At 45.7% G+C, this 22382-nt stretch overlaps 1 protein-coding gene across 4 annotated transcripts in view; it reads left to right on the top strand.

Moving 5' to 3' along the window:
- Positions 1-22382, top strand: part of pcdh1 (protocadherin 1) — a 349600-nt gene that overhangs the window by 212455 nt on the left and 114763 nt on the right. For all 4 annotated transcript variants that reach the window (XM_033029853.1, XM_033029852.1, XM_033029851.1 and 1 more), the window contains exon 3: positions 15539-15758. In XM_033029853.1, the coding sequence (XP_032885744.1) occupies positions 15539-15758 (220 nt within the window). The remainder of the gene's footprint in view (positions 1-15538; positions 15759-22382) is intronic.

Here is a 22382-nt window from a genome sequence, read left to right as displayed (position 1 = left end):
GTGACGTTACTTCACACCCTCGGTGAAACATGAATGCAAGAGACATTGACACACATTAATAGCTCCCATGGGACAGATGCATACTTTGCTTCCTGCCTTTTTTTTTAAACCAAAAGGAGACCATGCATTCCTAAACAAGTGGGACATTTCTTTGGGAAGGAGACCTTGAAGTGACCTGTTTGATTGACTCAAGATTAGGCAAGCTGGTTACAAAGCGGACTCAATGATATCATAGATGCATAACAGCCACTTGCGGTACTTCACCTGTGACGATGTACCATAAAACAATGCAGCTCAGGAGCAGGCCCTTTAGCCCACAATGTTGGTGCTAACCAGGGCACCAATTTATACAGCACACCTTCCTCTCCGTTCCCTGCCAGTTCAGGTTTATTTTATTTTATTTTAGTCTGTATAGTCTAGATTAATTTAGTTTAGTTTACTTTAGCTTGGTTTGGTTTAGTTTGTTTAGTTTAGTTTAGTTTAGTTTAGAGATATAGTGCAAATTCAGGCCCTTTGGCGCACTGAGTCCACACCGACCAGCGATCCCCATGCATAAGCACTATCCTACACACTAAGGACAATTTACAATTTTACCAAAGCCAATTAACCTACAAAACTGTACGTTTGTGGAGTGTGGGAGGAAACCAGAGTACCCAGAGCAGGTCACGGGGAGAACGTACAAACTCCATTCAAACAATGCCTGTGGAATCGAACCCAGGTCTCTCTACAGCTTTGCCACCATGCCATTTGCTTTTGTTTAGTTTGTTTTAGTCTGGTTTAGTTTAGAGATACAGTATGGAAACAGGCCATTCGGCCCACTGAGTCCACGTCAACCATTGATCACCTTTTTGCACTAGTTCTATGTTATCCCAACTCCCACCCTATCCCTACAGACCGGGGGGAATTTTACAGAGGCCAATTAACCTACCAACCCACACGTTTTTGGGATGTGTCAGGAAATGAATGCACACGGAGGAAACCTATGCTATCACAGGGATGTTTCCTGCCCGCCAAATCATAGCGGCACAGTGGCGCAGCTGGTAGAGCCTAACAGGGCCAGAGACGCAGGTTCGATCCTGACCTCGGGTGCTATCTGTGTGGAGTTTGCATGTTCTCTCTGTCACTGCATGGGTCATGACCGGGTTCTCTGGTTTCTTCCCACATCCCAAAGATGTGCAGGTGTGTAGGTTAATTGGTCTTTGTAAAAATTGCCCCGAGTGAGTAGGAAGTGGATATGAATGGACAATGTGCCAAACAACCTGTTTCCATGCTCCATACAAGCCATTCCCTCTCAACCCCATTCACTTACTCTCCCCAAAACCTTTGAAGCCCTTACTAATCAAGAACCCATCAATCCCCACTTTAACCATCCAGAGAATGGTTGCTCAGTTACCCAAAGAGTCGTAGCGTCTTTCTGGTCGCCGCTGGATTTTCAACATTTGGCGACAGTTGACGACAGTGGGTTGATGCCCATAAGCGTAGCTTGACTTCTCCTGATGTAGGTGCTGTCATTGGTTGTCACCAGGTGACGTACGTTGTCGCCAGTGCTGACCGGTGAATTCCATTGGCGATTACCTACGTTAACCTACGTCAACCGGCGACAGGTGCCGGCGACTGAATTGTCTTCAGTTGTCGCCGACAGGGTCATAGCTTGTCATAGATTGTCACAGGTGGACGTAGATTGACTTTGGTTGTCGTAGGTTGTCGCCTGTGTGGTTGTAGGTTGTCGTAGGTGTGGTCGTAGGTGGACGTCCTAATGGGTCGCCGGTTGTCATAGCTTGCCTTAGCTTGACCTCGACTAGGTGGTAGGTTGTTGTAGACATTGTCGTAAACATTGTCGCACAGGGATCCAGTTGCTGGTTTTTCGGCGACCTGTTACGACTACGATAGTCGCCTAAAAAATCGCCTATGAGGGACAGGTCCTTAACAGTCCTATTATCTAGCAGTCTGAATTACAAACCTGGAAAAGCAGGTTGAAATGTCACCATGGTAGCTAGAGAATTTAAATGAATTAATTATATTTGGAATAAAGACAACTAGTATTGGTGAAGCTGTTCAGGAAACGACTGGATTATTATTAAAACTCCATGTGGTGGGATATGGATCAAATGCAGGCAGATCAGATTAGTTTATGTTGCCAACAGTTCTGGTTTAGGATTACATTTATTATTGTCACGTGTACAGAGGTACAATGAAAAGCTTTGTTGCAAGTGCTATCCAAACAGATCAGATATACTATACATGAATACAATCAAGTCAAACTCAAGAATAACACATCGAGCACAGGTGACGTTACGACATAGAGGTGCACAAAATCATGAAATGAATTGATCAGGGAAACACACAGTGTTTTGCCCAGAGTAGGGTAATCGCGAAGCAGAGGACATAGGTTTAAGGTGAGGGGGGGAAAGATTTAATAGGAACAAGAGGGGTAACTTTTTTACTCAAAGGGTGGTAGGTATATGGACTGAGCTGCCAGAGGAGGTAGTTGTGGCAGGTACTATCACAACATTTAAGGAACAATTGGACAGGTAGATGGATAGGATAGGTTTTGAAGGATATGGGCCAAACACAGGCAGGTGAGACTAGTGCAGATGGGGCATGTTGGTCGGCATGGGTAAGTTAGGCCGAAGGGCCTGCTTCCACAATGTATGATTCTTATGACTTTACCAGAGGTCAGGATCGAACGCTGCCCTCCAAAGCTTTGAGGCATCTGCACTGATCATCACAACACTGGGTTGACTTCCTGGTCGGTCTGTTGCAGACCTAAATCACTTATCTCAAGATGCATTTCTTAAAGATTAACCAACGTGTTTTTGATTATGTATTCAAATACCTTCGGAGCTGTGAGCTGTGACTGAGGAATTATTTATTAACCTGCTCTTGCTGGAAGTTTGGCACTGATTAAAGAGGGTGAACTCAACAGTATTTTATCTCCAGGGAAAAAAATAGGTGCAGCCTCCATGAAATAGCCAGCAACGTACAGTGGTTGTTAAGGGACATAAATCAGATACTGAGCAGTGAGTGGCCCTGTCATTCAGACAAGGACCGCTCCACCTCATCCGATCATAAATGATTAATTGTCTAGCAATGGTTGGTGTCATTGGCACTAACTGTTGTGTCATTGAAGTTCCAAAAAATCATTCCACAAGGATGTCAGATTTACCAACCCTTCGTCTTAAGTAAATAATTTGTGGAATGTGGGTGTTGCAGGTAGAGCGAATAATTTGTGCACATATCTCGTCTGGGCGATAAGTTAAGAATGGGTTTTCTTGTTGAGTGTCTGCTTTTTGTTGTTTGCATTGGTGTGTTTGAAAATAGAACATAGTTTAGTTTAGTTTAGTCTAGAGAGGCAGCACAGAAGCAAGCCCTTCAGCCCACCGAGTCCACGCCGACCAACGATGCCCATGCACTAGCACTGTCCTACATACAATTTACAATCTATACCAAAGGCAATTAATCTGCAAACCTGTATGTCGTTGGAGTGTGGGAGGAAACCGGAGCACCCGGAGAAAACCCATGCGGTCACGGAGAGAATGTACAAATTCCGTACAGACAGCATCCGCAGTCAATATTGAACCCAGGTCTCTGGCGCTGTTCGGCAGCAGCTCTACCACTGCACCACTGCATCGCCCCAAAGCCTGTGTTGCATATTATCCAGTCAAACAAAAGACTATATATAAATACAACTAAGCCGTCCTCAGAGCACAGATAAAGGATAAAGGGAACAACATTCGGTGCAAGATAACGTCCGATTAAAGATAGTATACTGTAGAGCACAGGAACAGGCCCTTCAGCCCACAATGTCTGTGCTGAACGTGATGCCAAATTAAATGACTCCCTTTTTGCATGCACATTGTGTCCCTATAACACTACACTTGTTACAGTCTTGTACTTAGGTATGATGGTGCTTATGTAGAGTAAGATTTGACTGAATTGTATGCAAAACAAAGAATGTCACAGTATCCAGGTACATGACAATAAAGTACCATTGAACCTTTACATTCCCTTTGAAGAGCCACAGTTGTACTTGCTTGCACTACCCCTTCAGGCAGTGCATTCTCCCTCATCTTTTGCCAGTTAAGTGGCTTGAAGCAACTACTGACAATGCCGCTCCCATCTACACTGAAGCATAGAGTGTACCTTTGTCATTGCTGACAGCTTTCCTTTCATAACCATTCTATGAGCACATCTTTCTTACCAGACACAACAAGCCTTGAAGGTTATTTTCCACCTACAGGCACAGCTCAGACATGGAGCATGGAATCCACTTCCTCTGACGGAGGAATGAATCCCGTATTATGCTACCAGCCACAGATCCCATTGTGCAAGTGTGTTGCATCGACTGGTGTTGAGTTTCAGGCCATTTCTCCATTCCATCTCTGTGACTACCGGTCTACCACTTCCTTACTCTGCCCACATGCTACAGAATCTCTCAACCAAGCCTTTCTTACGTAATGTTATATAGAGTCATACAGGGTCGAAACAGGCCCTTCAGCCCAACTTGCTCACGCCCACCAACATGCCCCTCTAACATCTACACTAGTCCCATCTGCCTGCATTTGGCCCATATCTCTCTCAACCTATCTTGTCCATGTACCTGTCTAAATGTTTCTTAAACATTGCGATAGTACCTGCCTCATCTATCTTCTCCGATAGCTCGTTCCATACAGCCACCACTCTTCAGGCGCATGTGTTAAAAACTTGCACCTATACATCTCCTTTAAACTTTTCCCCTTTCACCTTAAAGCTATGCCCTGGAGACATTGAATTCCCTGGGAAATAGGGTTCTCCCAACAGGGTTAACCCTGTCTATGCATCTCCTAACTTTATATACTACTATCAGTTATCCCCTCAAACACTCCCACCCCCAGAGAAAAATATTATAATATAGACTAGGGGTAGAAAATGATTTAAGCACTGCGGCATAATATGTTGAGCTAACTTGAGATTGCTTCACCAGAGTATTGAGTTTAGAAGTTGGGAGGTCATGATGGGGTTATATAAGATTTTGGTGAGGCTGCATTATAGTATTGTGTTCAGTTTTGGTCACCATGTTATAGGGAAAATGTTGTCAAGCTGGAAAGGATGTTGCCAGGACTCGAGGGCCAGAGCTTTGGGGGAGAGGTTGAGCAGACTAGGTCTCTATTCCTCAAAGTACAGGAGGATGTGCGTGATCTTATAGAGGTGTACAAATCCATGAGAAAATAGATCGGGTAACGCAGAGTATTTTGCACAGAGTATGGGGAATCAAGAACCAGAAGACAGAGGTTTACGGTGTGGGGGAAATTATTTAATAGGAACCTGAGCGGTAACATTTTCTACAGGCCCAGGCAACAACCTCGTATGCCGCAGTGCTTAAATCATTTTCAACCCCTAGTCTATATTATAATATTTTCTCTGGGGGTGGCAGAGTATGAGGGGATAGCTGATAGATGTATATAAGGTTAGGAGATGAACCTTTTTTCCCAGAGTGGAAATTCAATGACTAGAGGGCATAACTTCAAGGTGAAAGGAGCAAAGTTTAAAGGAGATGTGCAGGTGCAAGTTTTTTACACCAAGGGTGGTTGGTGCCCGCAACAGGGGTGTTGGAGGAGGCAGATACGATAGTGGTGTTTATGAGGCTTTTAAATGGAACAATAAAACATTGATATGCTGGGAATGGAGAGATGTGGATCATGTGCAGGCAGAGGAGAATAGGTTATTTTGCCATCATGTTGAGCACTGACATTGTGGGCTGAAAGGCTTGTTCTTGTGCTGTACTTTCCTGTGTTTCTATGGATGAATGTTTTTCTATTCATCTATGTTTCTGTACAAGGCAGGGCAGTAAGGAATCATTCTAAACACTATAAATCCAGCCAAGCAATGTGAACAACATCAAATAAATGCTGCCTTAGCAAGGCCACCAGCATAATCAAGGCCAAGTCTCACCCTCTCTTCTCCCCTCTCCCATCAGGCAAGAAGTCAAAAGTGTGAGAATGCACACCTCCAGATTCGGGGACAGTTTCTTCCCAGCTGAATCATCCTATCACCAACTAGAGAGTGGTCCTGACCTACCATCCACCTAATTGGAGACCCTTGGACTGTCCTTAATCTGACTTAGAGTCATAAAGTAATACAGTGTGGAAACAAGGCCCTTCAACCCACCGAGTCCACACAGACCAATGATCACCATGTATACTAGCACTATCCTACACACCAGGGACAATTTACAAAGTACAGAAGTCAGTTAACTTACAAACCTGTCCGTCTTTGGATTGTGGGAGGAAACCGGAGCACCCAGAGAAAACCCACGTGGTCGCAGAGAGAATGTACAAATTTCGCACAAGGATCGAGCCCGGGTCTCTGACGCTGTAAGGCAGCAGTTCTCCCACTGAGCCACTGTACTGCCTTAGAGTCTCCGGTGCAAGTCCCTGATAGAGAAAGATGTCGATCTTAATCTATTCCTTTCCATATAACTCAATGTCACATTGGCCGCAGGTCTGTAGCACACCTTCATGGGTGAACTGTCAACTTGTTTCCTTGATGTTTCTTTGCCTTCGTCCTTCATAATATACTCTTTTTCAGCTTCATTAAAGCCTCGCACAAAGGTAGAATGAGCAAATGCATTAAGCTGCCATCCGCAAAGATTGCCAGGCAGTTTTTAAAGACAATAACAACCTGGAGCTTAGTATAGTGTATTTTAGAGATACAGCATGGGAACATTGAGTCCGCACCAACCAGCGATACCCGTACACTACCACTATTTGACACATATGGGACAATTTACAATTTTTGCCGAAGCCAGATTGACCTAATAACCCTGTACGTCTTTGGAATGTGGGGGAAAATCGGAGCACCAGAAGAAAATGGCCAGGAGAAGAACATACAAACTCCGTACTGATGGCACCCACAGTCAAGATCGAACCCGGGTCCCTGGCGCTGTAAGGCAGCAACTCTACTGATGTGTGCAGCATAAGATCGAAGAGGATACAGCATTTCCAAATGGAGCCTGTAAAAATCAAAGAGAACGGTGCAAAAAATAGGTAATCAAATGCTGTAAATACTTCTGCAGGGCAAGCTAATGTGTCAGGTGTGTTTCATTACCATCTGTACTGCTACGGGAGCTCTCTAGTTGTTGATAAGATGATTCAGTTGCCTGATAACAGCTGGGGGGAAACTGTCCCTGAATCTGGAGTTGTGCGTTTTTGCACTTCTGTACGTTTTGCCTGATGGGAGAGAGAAGAAGAGCGAGTGACCGGGGTGAAACCCGTCCTTAATTATGCCGAGGCTGCGTGAAGTGTAGATGGAGTCAATGCAAGGGAGGTTGGTTTGTGTGATGGTCTGGGCTGTGTTCACAATTGTCTTCAATTTCTTGCGGTCTTGGAAGGAGCTGTTTCCAAACCATGCTGTGATCCACTGCACTTTGTAGCTTCGTAGTTCATAGTTTAGATGCTGTTTGGAGTGTTCATTAGTCAGATGTTTTTCGGGATGAAACTGCTCCTGAAACTGATGTTACAGTTTTCAGGTTCCTATGGTTTTCGCTCAGAGCTCTGGTGAAAATTAGAGCAGAGAGATAAATGCCCAAGGATATTACATCATGTCAGTGTAACTTATACTCTGAGAGGACAATGTTTACTGTATGTAAAGGTAACACAATACTCCTCAAGACTCCTCAAGGCTCCATTGTCTGGCTAGTGATGGGAGGAACAATCAAAACTACAGGTGATTTATTTTGTTGCTGTATTGATCACCCTGTAATGGGAAAGATGCTATTAAGCTGGAAAGAGCACAGACGCTGACTACAGCCACTGTTTGTGCAGAATTTGTACGTTCTCCCCTTGACTGTGTGGGTTTTCCATGGGTGCTCCGGTTTCCTCAAACGCTTCAAAGATGTGCACGTTTGTAGGTTTATTGGCTTCGGTAAATAATCCCTAGGGTGTAAGATCAAACTGGTGTATGAGTGATTATTGGCTAGTATGGACTTATTGGGCCATAGCGCGGAAACAGGCCCTTCGGCCCACCGAGTTCGCGTCAACCAGTGATCACCCCGCACACTAGTTTTAGTTTTAGATATACCAGGCACTTTGGTCCACCGTATCCACACCGACAAGCGATCCCCGCACTTTAACACTTTATTATCTGAATGGTGTCAATTTGGGAAAAGGGAAGTACAACGGGATCTGGGGGGTCCTTGTTCTTCAGTCAATGAAAGTAGGCATGCAGGTATAGCAGGCAGTGAAGAAAGCGAATGGCATGTTGGCCTTCATAACAACAGTAGTTGAGTATAGGAGCAAAGAGGTCCTTCTGCAGTTGAACAGGGCCCTAATGAGACCACACCTGGAGTATTGTGTGCAGTTTTGGTCTCCAAATTTGAGGAAGGACATTCTTGCTATTGAGGGAGTGCAGCGTAGGTTCACAAGGTTAATTCCCGGGATGGCGGGACTGTCATATGCTGAGAGAATGGAGAGGCTGGGCTTGTATTCTCTGGAATTTGGAAGGTTGAGAGGGGATCTTATTGAAAAATATAAGATTATTAAGAGTTTGGACACGCTAGAGGCAGGAAACATGTTCCCGATGTTGGGGGAGTCCAGAACCAGGTGCCGCACTTTAAGAATAAGGGGAAAGCCATTTAGAATCGAGATAAGGAAACCCTTTTTCTCACAGAGAATTGTGTGTGGAATTCTCTGCCTCAGAACGCTGTGGATTCTGGTTCTCTGGATACTTTCAAGAGAGAGCTTGATAGGGCTCTTAAAGATAGCGGAGTCTGGGATTATGGGGAGAAGGCAGGAACGGGGTACTGATTGTAGATGACAAGCCATGATCACATTGAATGGCGGTGCTGGCTCGAAGGGCTGAATGGCCTACTTCTGCACCTATTGTCTATTGTCTATTGTCTAACCTACACACACTGGGGACAATTTACATTCATACCAAACCAATTAACCTACAAAGCTGTACGTCTTTGGAGTGTGGGAGAAAACCGAATATCTTGGAGAAACCCCACGTGGTCACAGGGAGAATGTACAAACTCCGTACAGACAGCACCCATATTCGGGAACGGACCGGACCTGCGGTGCTGCAAGCGCTGTAAGGCAGCAACTCTACTGCTGTGCCACTGTAGTTCTATCTAGGGCCAATTTACAGAAGCATCGTTGGAGTGCAGGAAGAAACCGGAGCACCCGGAGAAAACCCATGCCGTCACAGGGAGAACGCACAAACTCCGCACAGACAGCACCCATAGTCAGGATCGAAACCGGGTCTCTGGTGTTGTGAGGCAGCAACTCTAACGCTGGCCTTCAGCGAAATAAATCAAACTGGCAGAGCCGAAAATGATAATGATTCCTCTTATAAGGTTTGCAAAGATGAAGGAAATGGCGTTTCTCATGGGGATGGCTCAGTAGCTAATGTGCTACTATAAGTGTCTGCTCCTGGGACCCACTCGCTATGAGGCACCAGCTTCTGCTTCAAGTGCACCCAGGAGATTTATGTGTGTGATCTGCTCTTACACCAAAATGCAGCATTGTTGTGGTGTCTTACTCTCAAACGTGCCAACCTTTGCACCCACGCAGATTTATGAGAATGTTGCCAGGACTCGAGAGCCTCAGCTATAGGGGAGAGGTTGAGCAGGCTGGGATTCTATTCCTCGGAGCACAGGAGGTTGAGGGATGATCTCATAGAGGTAATTGCACTGAGCCTCTTGCCCAGAGTAGGGGAATCGAGAACCTGAGGACATAGTTTTAAGGTGAGGGGGGGAAGGATTTAACAGGACCGCCCTTGCCCCATATTTGATTGCTATTACTCGGGTCGAAGAGACTGTCGGGTCGGAGTGCCGCGTCCGGTCCTGCCTCACCCGTCCCTACGAAGTGCAGCCCATGGAGTGCAGCAGCAGCGCCTCACCCGTGGCCCCGTCGGTCGGAAGCCTGGCCAGCTGTCCGACCTTCACTTACCGCCCACACCACCACCCCTCCTTCTCATGGCCGATCATCGGTTCATGAGTTGGATGGGCTGCTGGACTTTGCACGCGATGTCGCCCGGGCCAAAACTCCTCAGCTAGCCCGCCGGCTGGGCTTTGTGTGCTGTCCAGCACCCGTGCCAACTCATCATTCACCCAGCCACGGCAGAGTCAGACAACGAATTGCCGGTGGGAATTAGTCCCGTATTTTGACATTTTGTCCGTTATTTGGGAGTGAGAAAGTTGGCAACCTTAACCTGAGGGGTCAATCTTATCACACAGGTGGCTGTATGGAACAAAGTGCTGGAGGAGGCAGTTAAGACAAGGACTATCATAACGTTTAAGATCCATTTTAGTTTAGTTTAGTTTATTTTGTTAGGTTATTGTCATGTGTAGCGAGGTGCAGTGAAAAGCTTTTGTTGCATGCTAACCAGTCAGCGGAAAGACAATACATAATTAGAACAGTTGGACAGGTTTGTAGGTCAATTGGCTTCAATAAAATTGTAAATTGTCCCTAGCAGGTAGGGTGGTGCTGGTGTATGGACTGACCACTTGTCGGCGCTGACTCGATGGGCCAAAGGGCTTGTTTCCATACTGTATCTCCAAAGTCTAAAGTCGAAAGGGAATAAGTAAGTTCATGTAATTGGAGCAGAATTAGGCCATTTAGCCTGTCTACACCAGCATCTAACAGGCCAAAGGGCCTGTTTCCCTACTTTATATCTAAAGTCTAAAGTGAAACCTCCCTGTGAGTGAGGCAGAGATGGGGGAGTGACAGGGGTGAGACAAACCTCCATTGCAGGCTGCAGCCTGCAGTCTGGGCAGAGGTTCTGTTGTACGACTGGGTCAGCTGTGTACAGGAGAGGGGGGCTTTAGGGATGAGACGGAGAATGTGCACTTGCCAGCTCGCTTCAGATGAATGCTAAATGTGCCAAGGCACACGTGTATAGGAGAGCAGAGAGTTCTCATTGCCCTGTAGGCAACGCCACAGAGCAGACTGACTCATTACATTCATCGTGGGCAAGATCATGCTGAGTTCAAATGGCTAATCACTGCCACATCTTTAAAAGGGAGTTATTTGCCACAAATCCTCTTGACAATGTGAGAGACACTATAAAAAATAAATATATTATTTCTTGGTTCACTTTTGTTTCCTGCTTCTTTCTCTCGCTCACTCTTGCTCTCTCATTCTCTCCCTCTCTCTCTGATTCTTTGTCTCTCCCTTATCCCTCTCACTCGCTTAATCTCGCTTCCTCTTACTCTCTTATTTTTGTCCTCTTTATCGCCTTATCTCTCGATCTCTTACTCTCTCACTCCTCCCCCCCATCTCTCTTTCTCTCCCGCTCTCTTCTTATCTCGCAGATACAGGATAAAGGAAATGACATTTTGTGCAAGGTAAACTCCAGCTAAGTCTGATTGAAGATAGTCCAAAGATCTCCAATGAGGTAGATCTTTTCTAGGTCATGAGGTAGAGCTTTAGACTGTACCTCAGTACACGTTACAATAAAGTAAACTTAATAGTACTGGAGGCCAGCACTGCTCTCTAGTTGTCAATAGAATGGTTCTGTTGCCTGATTACAGCTGGGAAGAAATTGTCCCTGAATCTAGAGATGTGCGTTTTTGCACTTCTGTACCTCTTGCCCGATGGGAGAGGGGAGAAGAGGGAGTGACCACGGTGTGTGAGACTGGCTTTGCCGAGGCAGCGTGGTGTAGAAGGAATCGATGGAAGGGAGGTTGGTTTGTGTGATGGTCTGGGCTGCATCCACAATTCTCTGCAATTTCTTGCAGTCTTGGTTGGAGGTGTTCACAAACCATCCTGATAAAATGCTCAGTACCCTCTCTACGAGTGTCACTTCCCTTACAGGGCACCTCCTGCATCTCCAACCCTCTCTCATGCCTGCACTCTCTTCGACAAGTCCACTGAGGGTGAGAGGCCAAGCACTTAGCAAAGACCGTGAAGAAGGGACCCGACCCGAAACGCCACACAACCTTTTTCTCCAGAGCCTGATCCGCTGAGTTACTCAGCAGCACTTTGTGTCTATTTTTACTTCGCAAAGTGTCTGGTGTCATTAGTTTCTTTGTACCTTTTCATATCTCTAGTTTCCCTCTCCCCGACTCTCAGTCCGGAAAAGGGTCTCAACCCGAAACTTCGCCTATTCCTTTCCACCAGAGATGCTGCCTGTTCCGCTGAGTTACTCCAGCATTTTGTGTTAATCTTCGGTGTGAACCAGCATCTGCAGTTCCTTTCCACTCACAAAGTGTCAGGCCTGCCTGCTTTGCACAAAGCAATCAGACTGCTACACTTCCTCATCTGAAACCTAAAACCTCCTTTTCAGAACATGTGGGACCCATACAGCCTTTAACGGAGCTTCGGGAATAGCTTGATGGAAAGACAGGGGAGCAGTAAATTGACTTGTCACGTGCGCGTTTAAGATGGGTGGACCTGACCCTTCAGATAAATAGAATTTATGCTGCATTAGCTGATGCTACATGGCTTGTGAGTGCCAAGTTCAAAGTCTCCGGAAAGCAAGGTTAGGCTTTTAATTGATGTTAGATTGGCAGCTTATTCAACAGGGTCAGTGGAAGTAGCTCCTCTGCAACATCCTGCACATATTAAATAATTATCTGCTACTTTTAGTCTCCACCATGGACTCCTGATTGATGGAAAGTGGGTGCACTAACTACCGTGGAATGTCTACAGGGCTGTCATCTTAAGCATGGCCACCTCTGGCCTTCTGAAGGCTAAAGATATCAACTTGTGGCACCAGCTGTCAGCTGGTCAGCGTTCATTTTTAAGAGAATGTTTTGTTCCGTAATATCTTTTTATTCTCCCCGAAGGGCAGATTTCACATATCTGAGGAGGCCTGGATATGACGACCAGTTCAGTAGACAGAGCCTGACACTAGTGAAATCCCCACTGGGAGCCCTCAAAGGCAGGTCCTTTATGGATAATCTCACTGTCCACAACCGTTTTGGGCAGTGCAGGGAGAACGTACAAACCCTGCCCAGACAGCACGGTGGCGCAGCAGTAGAGTTCCTGCCTTACAGCGTCAGAGACCCGGGTTCGAACCTGACTATGGGCGCTCTCTGTACGGAGTTTGTACGTTCTCCCTGTGACCGCGTGGGTTTTCTCCGGGCACTGCGATTTCATCCCATGCTCCAAAGATTTTTCAGATTTGTAGTTTTATTGGTTTCGGTAAAATTGTAAATTGTCCCTAGTGTGTACAGTCGTGCTAGGGTACGGGGTGATCGCTCGGCGATACGGACTCGGTGAGCCGAAGGGCCTGTTCCGCGCTGTGTCTCTAAAGTAAAGTAAAATCTAAAGACAGCAGCCGTAGTCAGAATCAAAACCAGATCTCTGGCGCTGCAAGGCAGAAATTCTACCGCTGTGCCTCTGTGCTGCCCCTCTCAGTATCTCAAACACTATGTTCTGCACTATTGTTTATTTTCCCTTTTGAACTATCCAATATGAATACTCGTGTATAGGAAAGATAGACACAAAATACTGGAGTGACTCAACAGGTCAGAGAGCATCTTGGAGAAAATGGACAAGTGACACTCGGATTGGGACCTTTCTTCAGACCCTATCCATTTTTGCCTGGGATGCTGCCGGACATGCTGAGTTACTCCAGCATTTTGTGCCTATTTTTGGTATTAACCAGCAGCAGCAGTTTCTTTTTATTACAATTAGTACTCATGTATAGTTGATTTTGCTGAGAGAGCAAATAAAACAAAGTATTTCACTATATCTTGGTACACATGACAATAAGGAGTCAATAACAATACCAATTGTGCCGGCCCAGTGACAAACTCTGCACAGACAGTTGCTGCCTCACAGCGCTAGAGGCGATCCTGACTATGGGTGCTGTCTGTGCGGAGTTTGTAGGCTCTCCCTGTGACCTCGTGTGCTTTCTAAGGGTGCACCGGTTTCCTCCCACGCTCCAAAGATTTACAGAATTTGTAGGTTAACTGGCATCGGAAAAATTGTAAATTGTCCCTAGTGTATAGGATGGTGCTAGTGCATGGGGTGGTCACTGGTCGGCATGGACTCAGTGGGCCGAAGGGCCTTTTGTCTGCGCTGTATCTCTAAAGTCTAAATTTGAGACTCTTCTGCAGGGAAGAAATTTTACATTAACTCCTGGTTCTCCCTTCGAATTATTGCCTGCTTATTTTCCGTATTTTCTGCATTCATTTCAGGTTAAAACCAATCCTTTCAAAAAACAAATTGTATGGGACTGAGAGAAAAATAGGAATGCGGCAGGAGATTTCGACTTTCTTGGTTATTCTGAAGAATCAGTGGGGGTTCAGTGAATTGAATGACTACTGGTGTTATAACAATTCCGGAAGTCCATTTTATGATTCACAGTATCGACAATATCTTGCCTTTATGTTGGTGACAGACCATTGCATTACTGCAGAATAAACTAATTTGCACAGTGTTAAAATAGAAAAGTACAGATTTAAGATGAGGGGGAAAGATTTATCATGAGAGGAGAAGATCTTGCCCAGAGTAGGGGAATCGAGATCCAGAAGGTATAGGTTTAAAGTGAAGGGGGAAAGATTTTACAGGAACCTGTGGGGTAACTTTTTCACACAAATGGTGGTGGGTGTATGGAACAAGCTGCCGGAGGAGGTAGTTGAGGCAGGTACTATTGCATTGTTTTAGAAACATTTAGGCAGGATAGGATAGGTTTAGAGGGATATGGGCAAAACGCAGGCAGGTGGGACTAGTGTAGATGGGTAAGTTTGGTCGAAGTGCCAGTTTCTATGCTGGATAACTCTATGATTCAATGACCATACAACACAGGAACAGTCCCACCTGCCCACATTATCGGTGCTAAGCATGATGCCAAGATAAACTGATCTCATCTGCATGCATCTGATGCATTACCGCCCATTCCCTGCATATGGTATCTATGTGCCTATTCCAAAGCCTCTTAAACGCTATGACCGTATCTGCCTGCAGCTCCACATCTGGCAACACGTTCCAGGCACCCGCCACACTCTGTGTAAACCATTTTAGATTTTGGAGATACACTGCGGACACAGGCCCTTCGGCCCAACGAGTCTGACCCGACTCCCGTACACTGACACTATCCTATGCACGAGGACCGATTCACAACTTTTACCGAAGCCAATTATCTTACAGGCATCTTTGGTGGGTGGGAGGAAAGCAGAGCATCCAGAGAGAACCTACACGGTCACAGGGAGAATGTACAAACTCCATACAGACAGCACCAGTATTCAATATCGAGTCCAGCACTCTAGCGATGTGAAACTGCAGCTATGCTGCCCCCAACTCTGTACTAAACTAAACTCAGCGGGTCAAGCAGCATTTCTGGAGAACACGGGGGGGTGATGTTTCAGGTATAACTTGTGGCAATATTTCTGATTGGTATGGGTCTTAGAGATTGTGGGAAGAAGGCAGGAGAATGGGGCTGAGAGGGAAAGATAGATCAGCCATGATTGCATGACGGAGTAGACTTGTTGGGCCGAATAGCCTAATTCTGCTCCGTATTAATGAACATGAATAATGCCTTCAGCATCGGTTGTATAGAGAGACCCACTAGCATGCCCGGTGACCTTATGCCTTTCTTTCCTTGACAGCTCCCACACAGAAGAGTAACCTTTTCCACTGCCAACCATTCCCAGGATCTTCAGGACCCATCCCAGCACAGTTACTATGACAGCGGGCTGGAGGAATCAGAAACACCAAGCAGCAAGTCGTCCACCGGTCCGACGCTGGGACCCCTGGCCCTGCCCGAGGACCACTATGAACGCACCACTCCCGACGGCAGCATCGGAGAAATGGAGCACCCCGAAAATGGTAACTCACTTTTCCACTTCTCTTAGCGACTGGAATTCTGGTTCGCGGTCAGAGCAGAGTGGGAGTAGCTTCACCACATGGATTGCTCTAGTTCAAGGAGAAAGGCTAAGCTGACCTCTCCAAAGACAACGAGTGATGGTCATGTCAGTTGTCCATGTCCCAAGGAGAATGCTCTTCTTGAGTCTAGTTGCATTTGGGCTGTGAACGGTTCTTTAAACTTTGAAACTAGAGATGACATCAATTTAGGGGAATGGGAAGAAGCAAAATATATAGGAAATAACTATGATGGTTTGCATTGTCAGGGAAGACTTGCATTCTTTTGTCAGAAAGCCAAGCTGACTTTCCCAAAAACAATAATGCAGGAAAAGGGTGAAATCAGAAAATGTGATCTTGCTGTTCAGTTACGAATACCTATATTACCTCGGCAAGGCCACCAACATAATCAAGGACGGGTCTCACCTCGGTGACTCCCTCTTCTCCCATCTCCGATAAAGCAAGCGATACAGAAGTTTGAAAACACACACCTCCAGATTCAGGGATAGTTTCTTCCCAGCTGTTATCAGGCAACTGAAACATCCTATCACCAAACAAAGAGCGGTCCTGACCCACCATCTACCTCATTGGAGACCCTCGGACTATCTTTAATCGGACTTTATTGGACTTTATCTTGTACTGAATGCCATTCCCTGTGTCCCGTGTCTGTACACTGTAAGACTTGATTCCAATCGTGTATAATCTTTTCGCTGAGTGCATAGCACGCAACAAAAAAAGCTTTTCACTCTACCTTGTTACACGTGACAAAAATAATAAACTGAACTAAACAACCGTGATAGATGTCGCTAATTGAACAGAAAGATCACAAGTTCCCTGATCTGCTCAAGTAGGTTGGTGCCAGTCATACTAATGTGGATGAGAGACAAACAAAAGGCAAAATTGGACATGGTTTTTATTCCTGATTCAATGTTCTTCAGGGAGGTAAAGTTGTTATCTTTCCTCACAGTAGCCTACTCAAATGCCACACTCCAGCCTGGTTTAGTTCGTAGATGTCCTCTGATCTGGCCCAACACCCAACTCAGTTGGGTCGAACCACAGTAGAAACTCCTAGTCTAATCCCCACATGGAGTGCAGGAGATCAAGATGAAAGGCCAGCCCAACCTTCCCATAGGCAATGGTCAGAAAATGAATGATCTTCTTGAGTCTAGATGCATTTGGGCTGTGAACAGTTCTTTTAACTTTGATGACGAGAAATGAATGATGGTTGTGTAAGGGACAAGAATTGCCTTCTTAAATACCATGTCCCCTGCTCTGCTGACACACGTTATCTTGCTGAATCCTCGGAAATGTCTATTATCCAAGAAGGAGACAACCTCTATTGCTGAGTGGAAAACGAGGTGTTAGGTGTAAGATAAAGTGGTGGAACCCTACTCATCCTTCGGAAGTAGTCACTGTCAGGAAAAAAATAAACTAAAAGTACTAGGCAAACTAATGGGGCTGAAAGGTAGCATGTGTCTCGGATCTGATCAACTGGATTCTCAATGGAATTGGCAGCAGAGAAAATAGATGTGTTGGTTGTAACCTCCCAATGTTCCATGTATTGGAGTGTAAGAGGTTGCAGCCCCTGTTAGAATATCTAAAGTGGCCGCTCTTCAAGTTTTAGCTGCCTTTCAGGCCCATGCTCTTGATCTTTGGTCATCCGGTACAGTGGTGGGACGGTGGGTTGGGTGCATGAAGTTGGGGAACTCGCTGTAGGTTTGCTCCTGGACCTGCACAAGATGGCAATTTGCAGGTCCAGGCAGCGGGCAGTTGAGGCGTCTGCCCGTCGACTACCTGCCCCTCTTCCAGGCCCACGTCCGTGCCCGCATGTCCCAAGAGAGGGAATACGCAGTTTCCAAGGGGACTCTGGAGACCTTCCATGAACGTTGGTCGCCGCGGTGGAGGGGTTGAATGCATCGTGGATAAGGATGATAAAGTTGAAATTTGATATTGGTTGATTGATGATTGCAAACTGCCGGACAGTTTTGATCTTTCCAGTACTTTGTAACTGTGATTATTGGAATGAAAGCTCCTTTTTAAGGAAAAAAAATGTTCCATATATCTCAAAGGTCCCAGAAGATTGGGAAACCACAAATGTTACAGCATCATTCAGTACAGAGATTCACCAGGATATTTCCTGGATTGGATTGGAAGAAGTTAGTTGTGGGGACAGTTTGAATAGGCAAGGCTCACTTTCCTTGGAATGAAGGTGACAGAGGGGTGACATGATGGAAGGTTATAAGATTATAAGATCCATTGATAAGGTATATAGTCAGAATCCTTTCCATATGGTATGGTGGGGGAGGGGAGGGGGGGGGGCTGTAGGGGTGACTGCAGTATATTAACATTCCTTGTGATGCAAAATATCTGAAATGTCATTCAAAAGCCTTTGGTGGAATTCCTGAAATCTGAATATTAGTGTGTGCTACATGTGAGTATGTGAATATTGATAAAAGGTGGGTTTGCTGCATATGTACGTGCATGTATGCACAAAAGGTTATGGGGAGGAGGCAAGAGAAAGGAGTTGAGAGGGAAAGATAGATCAGCCATGAGTAGAGCCAGTAGAGCCAATGGGCCGAATGGCCTAATCCTGTTCCTATAACTTTAGGGGTGGCACAGTGGTGGAGCTGCTTCCTTACAGCATCAGAGTGTGTACATTCACCCTGTGACTGCCTGGGTTTTTCTCTGGGCGCTCCGGTTTGTTCCACACAGACAGCATCTATAGCCAGGATCGAACCTGGATCTCTGGCGCCGTGAGGCAGCAATTCTGCCGCTGCGCCACTATGCCACCCATATCTGAATGAAAATATAGCAAGTGGATCTTCAATTTTGAAATCCTGACAGCTTTGTTAAAGAACTATTTCCTTTCCCGGTGGAAATGAATATATAGTCAAATCTTTCTCAGAACCCTAGATTTGGCATGGTCACCTCTTTCAGTGCAGGTGTACAGGCAGGAACAGGAACAATATAGTTCCAAGACACAATCCCGGAATTACTCATTAATTGCAGCTGCTTTTACACGCTATTGTGCTGAGATTGTTGGAGGTATAAACCCTCCAGTCTGGATTGTAATAGTCAAGGCCACCTGATTCCCACAATTTGAGTGTTTTTTTAAATTGCTTTGTTTCATTTCCGTTCCATTCTTTATCCTCCACATTCACCCATCCCCCTCCTCATCCACCCCAAACAGTCTTCCCATGCAGACAACTATTGTTTTTAAAATTCCACCATTCGAAAGCCTGCACTGTGAACAAAGCTCCAGAGCCTTGCCTCCTTCCTTTTCTCTCAGCCTTTGAAGCCAGTGAAGCTATTTAAAAATATACTTCTTTACTATTTCTCTTTATGCTGCAAATTCTCACTAGTTTTCTCCCCGATCTGTTGGCTTCAGCTGGGATCTCGGCAACTGTTAGTATAGTTCAGTTTAGTTTCTTATTGTCACGTGTAGCGAGGTACAATGTAAAGCTTTTGGTACTTGCTAGATTAGTTTAGTTTAGTTTGGTTTACTATGACATGTACAGTGAGGAGCTTTTTGGTGCCTGCTAGTTTAGTTTGGTTCATTGTCATGTGTACTGAGGTACAGTGAAAAGCTTTATCTTTAAAGTCTAAAGTAAAGTCTAAAGATTCGTGATTAGTAACAATGTCAAACGCTAAGGGGAGAAAGCAGGAGAATGGGGTTGAGAGGCATAAATGGATCAGCCATGATCGAAAGGCAGAGTAGACTCAATGGGCTGAAGGGCTTAATTCTACTCCTATGTCATATGGTCTTATATTCACAAACCGACACTTAAGTACATGACCGTTGGACGGTCACGGTGGCGCAGCGGTAGAGTTGCTGCCTTACAGCGAATGCAGCGCTGGAGTCCCGGGTTCGATCATGACTAGGGGTGCTGTCTGTATGGAGTTTGTATGTTCCCCCCGTGACCTGCGTGGGTTTTCTCCGAGATCTTCAGTTTCCTCCCACACTCCAAAGACGTACAGGTTTGTAGGTTAATTGGTTTGGTAAATGTAAAAATGGTCCCTAGTGGCTGTAGGATAGTGTTAATGTGCGGGCATCGCTGGTGGGCCGAAGGGCCTGTTTCCGTGCTGTACCTCTAAACTAGAAATAAAAACTATACACAAGCAAACATAAGATGAAGATAGGCACAACGTGTTGGAGTAACTCAGCGGGTCAGGCAGCCTCTTTTTGAGCAGTCACTGTTGCAGTTCAGTGATCACAACAGCCATTTTTCACAGTGCAAGATCCCAACAACTCCTGCATGTTTATAACCAGATAAGCCATTAATTTGTGATTATCTTTAGCAGAGCAGACTGGAATTATTAATGTGCATTCAACATAAAGAATGACACAGGTTAATAACACCGTAACAAAATTAAACCATGCGGTAATTTCCTGATGGATTAAAGCGCTAAGCAGAAACATTATTCTGATATGTTGTCAAGCTGGAAAGGGTGCAGAGAAGATTTATGAGGATGTTGCCAGGATTTGAGGGCCTGAGCTATAGGGAGAGATTTAGCAGGCTGGGACTTTATTCCATGGAGCGCAGGAGGATGAGGAGCGATGTTATAGAGGTGTATAAAATCACGACAGGAATAGATTAGGTAAACATACAGACCCTTTTGCCCAGAGTAGGGTAATCGAGAACTAGAGGACACAGGTTTAAGATGATGGGGGAAAGATTTAATTGGAACATGAGGGAACATCTATAGAGCGAAGGAATAGGCGATTTTTTGGGTCGAGACCCTTCTTCAGACTGCTGTCAGTGAGGGGGGGGGGACGTGAAAAAGGCCCGCCTCCCCCCAACATCAATCTGAAGAAGGGTCTCGATCCAAAATGTTGCCTATTCCTTCGTTCCATAGATGCTGCCTCACCCGCTGAGTTTCTCCAGCTTTTTTGTCTACCTTAATTTTTCCAGCATCTGCAGTTCTTTCTTAAACATTGGAACATGCGGGGTAACTTTTTTATACAAAGGGTGGTGGTGGGTGTACTGAACGAGCAGCTGGAGCAAGTTGGTTGGTGGGGGCAAATTAGGCTGAAGGGCCTGCACCCATGCTCTATGACTCTGACACCTGGAGGAAACCAACTTGTTCACAGGGAGTACGTGCAGACTCCACACAGACAGCACCCGAGGTCAGGGTCAGGATGGAACCCGGTTCCCTGGTGCTGCGAGGCAGCAGCTCTACCAGCTGCGCCATTGTGCTGCTCTCGATTGTTTAGATAGTTGTACTGTTTCAGCTGGGATGTGGAAATGGGGAGAGGGAGCACAGGTGCCTATAGCAGTACCCAGAGACAACACTAGTGTAATATTTTCCTTACCTTAACGAATGTAACATCTGGGAGAAGCAGTAGTCAAAGGAACAAGGGTGTCCTCCCAAGTGACTGGCTTGCATTGTGGTATAAATGGCACAGACATTTGACAGGAAGATTTTGCTGTTTGGTTTAGTTTAGAAATACAGTGCAGAAACAGGCCCTTCGACCCACCTAGACCGCGCCAACCAGCGACCCCGACATACTAGCACCATCCTACACACAATAGAGGCAATTTACAATTTTACCAAGCCAATTAACCTACAAACCTATACATCTTTGGAGTGTGGGAGAAAACAAGAGATCCCGGAGAAAACCCACACAGGTCAAGGGGAGTACATACAGCCAGCTCCTGTAGTCAGGGTCGAACGAAGGTGTCTGGTGCTGTAAGGCAGCAACTCTCTGGAATCATCATATCAGTCCCATGGAACATAGAACAAACCCATCTCTTGGACATTCCCAGGTGAAAGTATGCAGATGTAGGGTTTTGTTTATTATTTTTATTCAGGCATTCTTAAGCAGTAAATTTTAACGGTGAACGGTGCATCTTGATTTAAAATTCCTTCAATGTTTGCCAGCAGTGATTCATTGCTCCAATTCCTGCATAATGCCGATGGTACAACTCACCAGCAACACTCCTTCCTGCTCCTTGCTGCTCCCTTTTGTTACGTATCGTTCATGTAACATGTGAGGAGTCTGCGTGGGGTGTGAGTGTTGCCCCAAGCTGTCCGCTGCTCAATAATGCTCCCGCACGCTCTAATATTTGATGCTTTTCACCAGCTTGGCTGACAAAGGAAGATTTGATGTTGTTTTGAGACTGTGCTGGTAACTACCACACTGGTTTCCGAGGTGATTCTCGAGGAATTCATCAGGATGTTGATCTGGCATTTTAAGCATGCAAGGTTAATCAGGAGGGAAACCAATATTTTAGTTAAGGTTTGTTTATTGTCACATGTACTGAGGTACAGTGAAAAGTTTTATTGTTGCATGCTATCCAGTTGGCGGAAAGACTATAGGGTGCCACACTGTGCCGCCCTCTATTTGTTGCCTCATGTGACACTGGGCAAACCTTATCCAACTTGTGGACACAGGAGATTCCAGTTGCTGGAATCTTAAATTCGATCCTGATTATGGTGTCCGTATGTTCGACCCATGACCGCCTGGGTTTTCTCCGGGTGTTCCGATTTCCTCCGACATTCCAAAGACCCATTTGCGATCCTGAGTACAGGTGCTACTTGTACAGAGTTTGTACGTTCCCCCGGTGACCGCCTGGGTTTTCTCTGAGA

This window comes from Amblyraja radiata, chromosome 11 (genome assembly GCF_010909765.2).
Source record: "Amblyraja radiata isolate CabotCenter1 chromosome 11, sAmbRad1.1.pri, whole genome shotgun sequence".
Lineage (NCBI taxonomy): Eukaryota > Metazoa > Chordata > Chondrichthyes > Rajiformes > Rajidae > Amblyraja > Amblyraja radiata.
The sequence above is the reverse complement of the archived record's forward strand: the minus strand, read 5'-3'. Positions and strand labels throughout refer to the sequence as shown.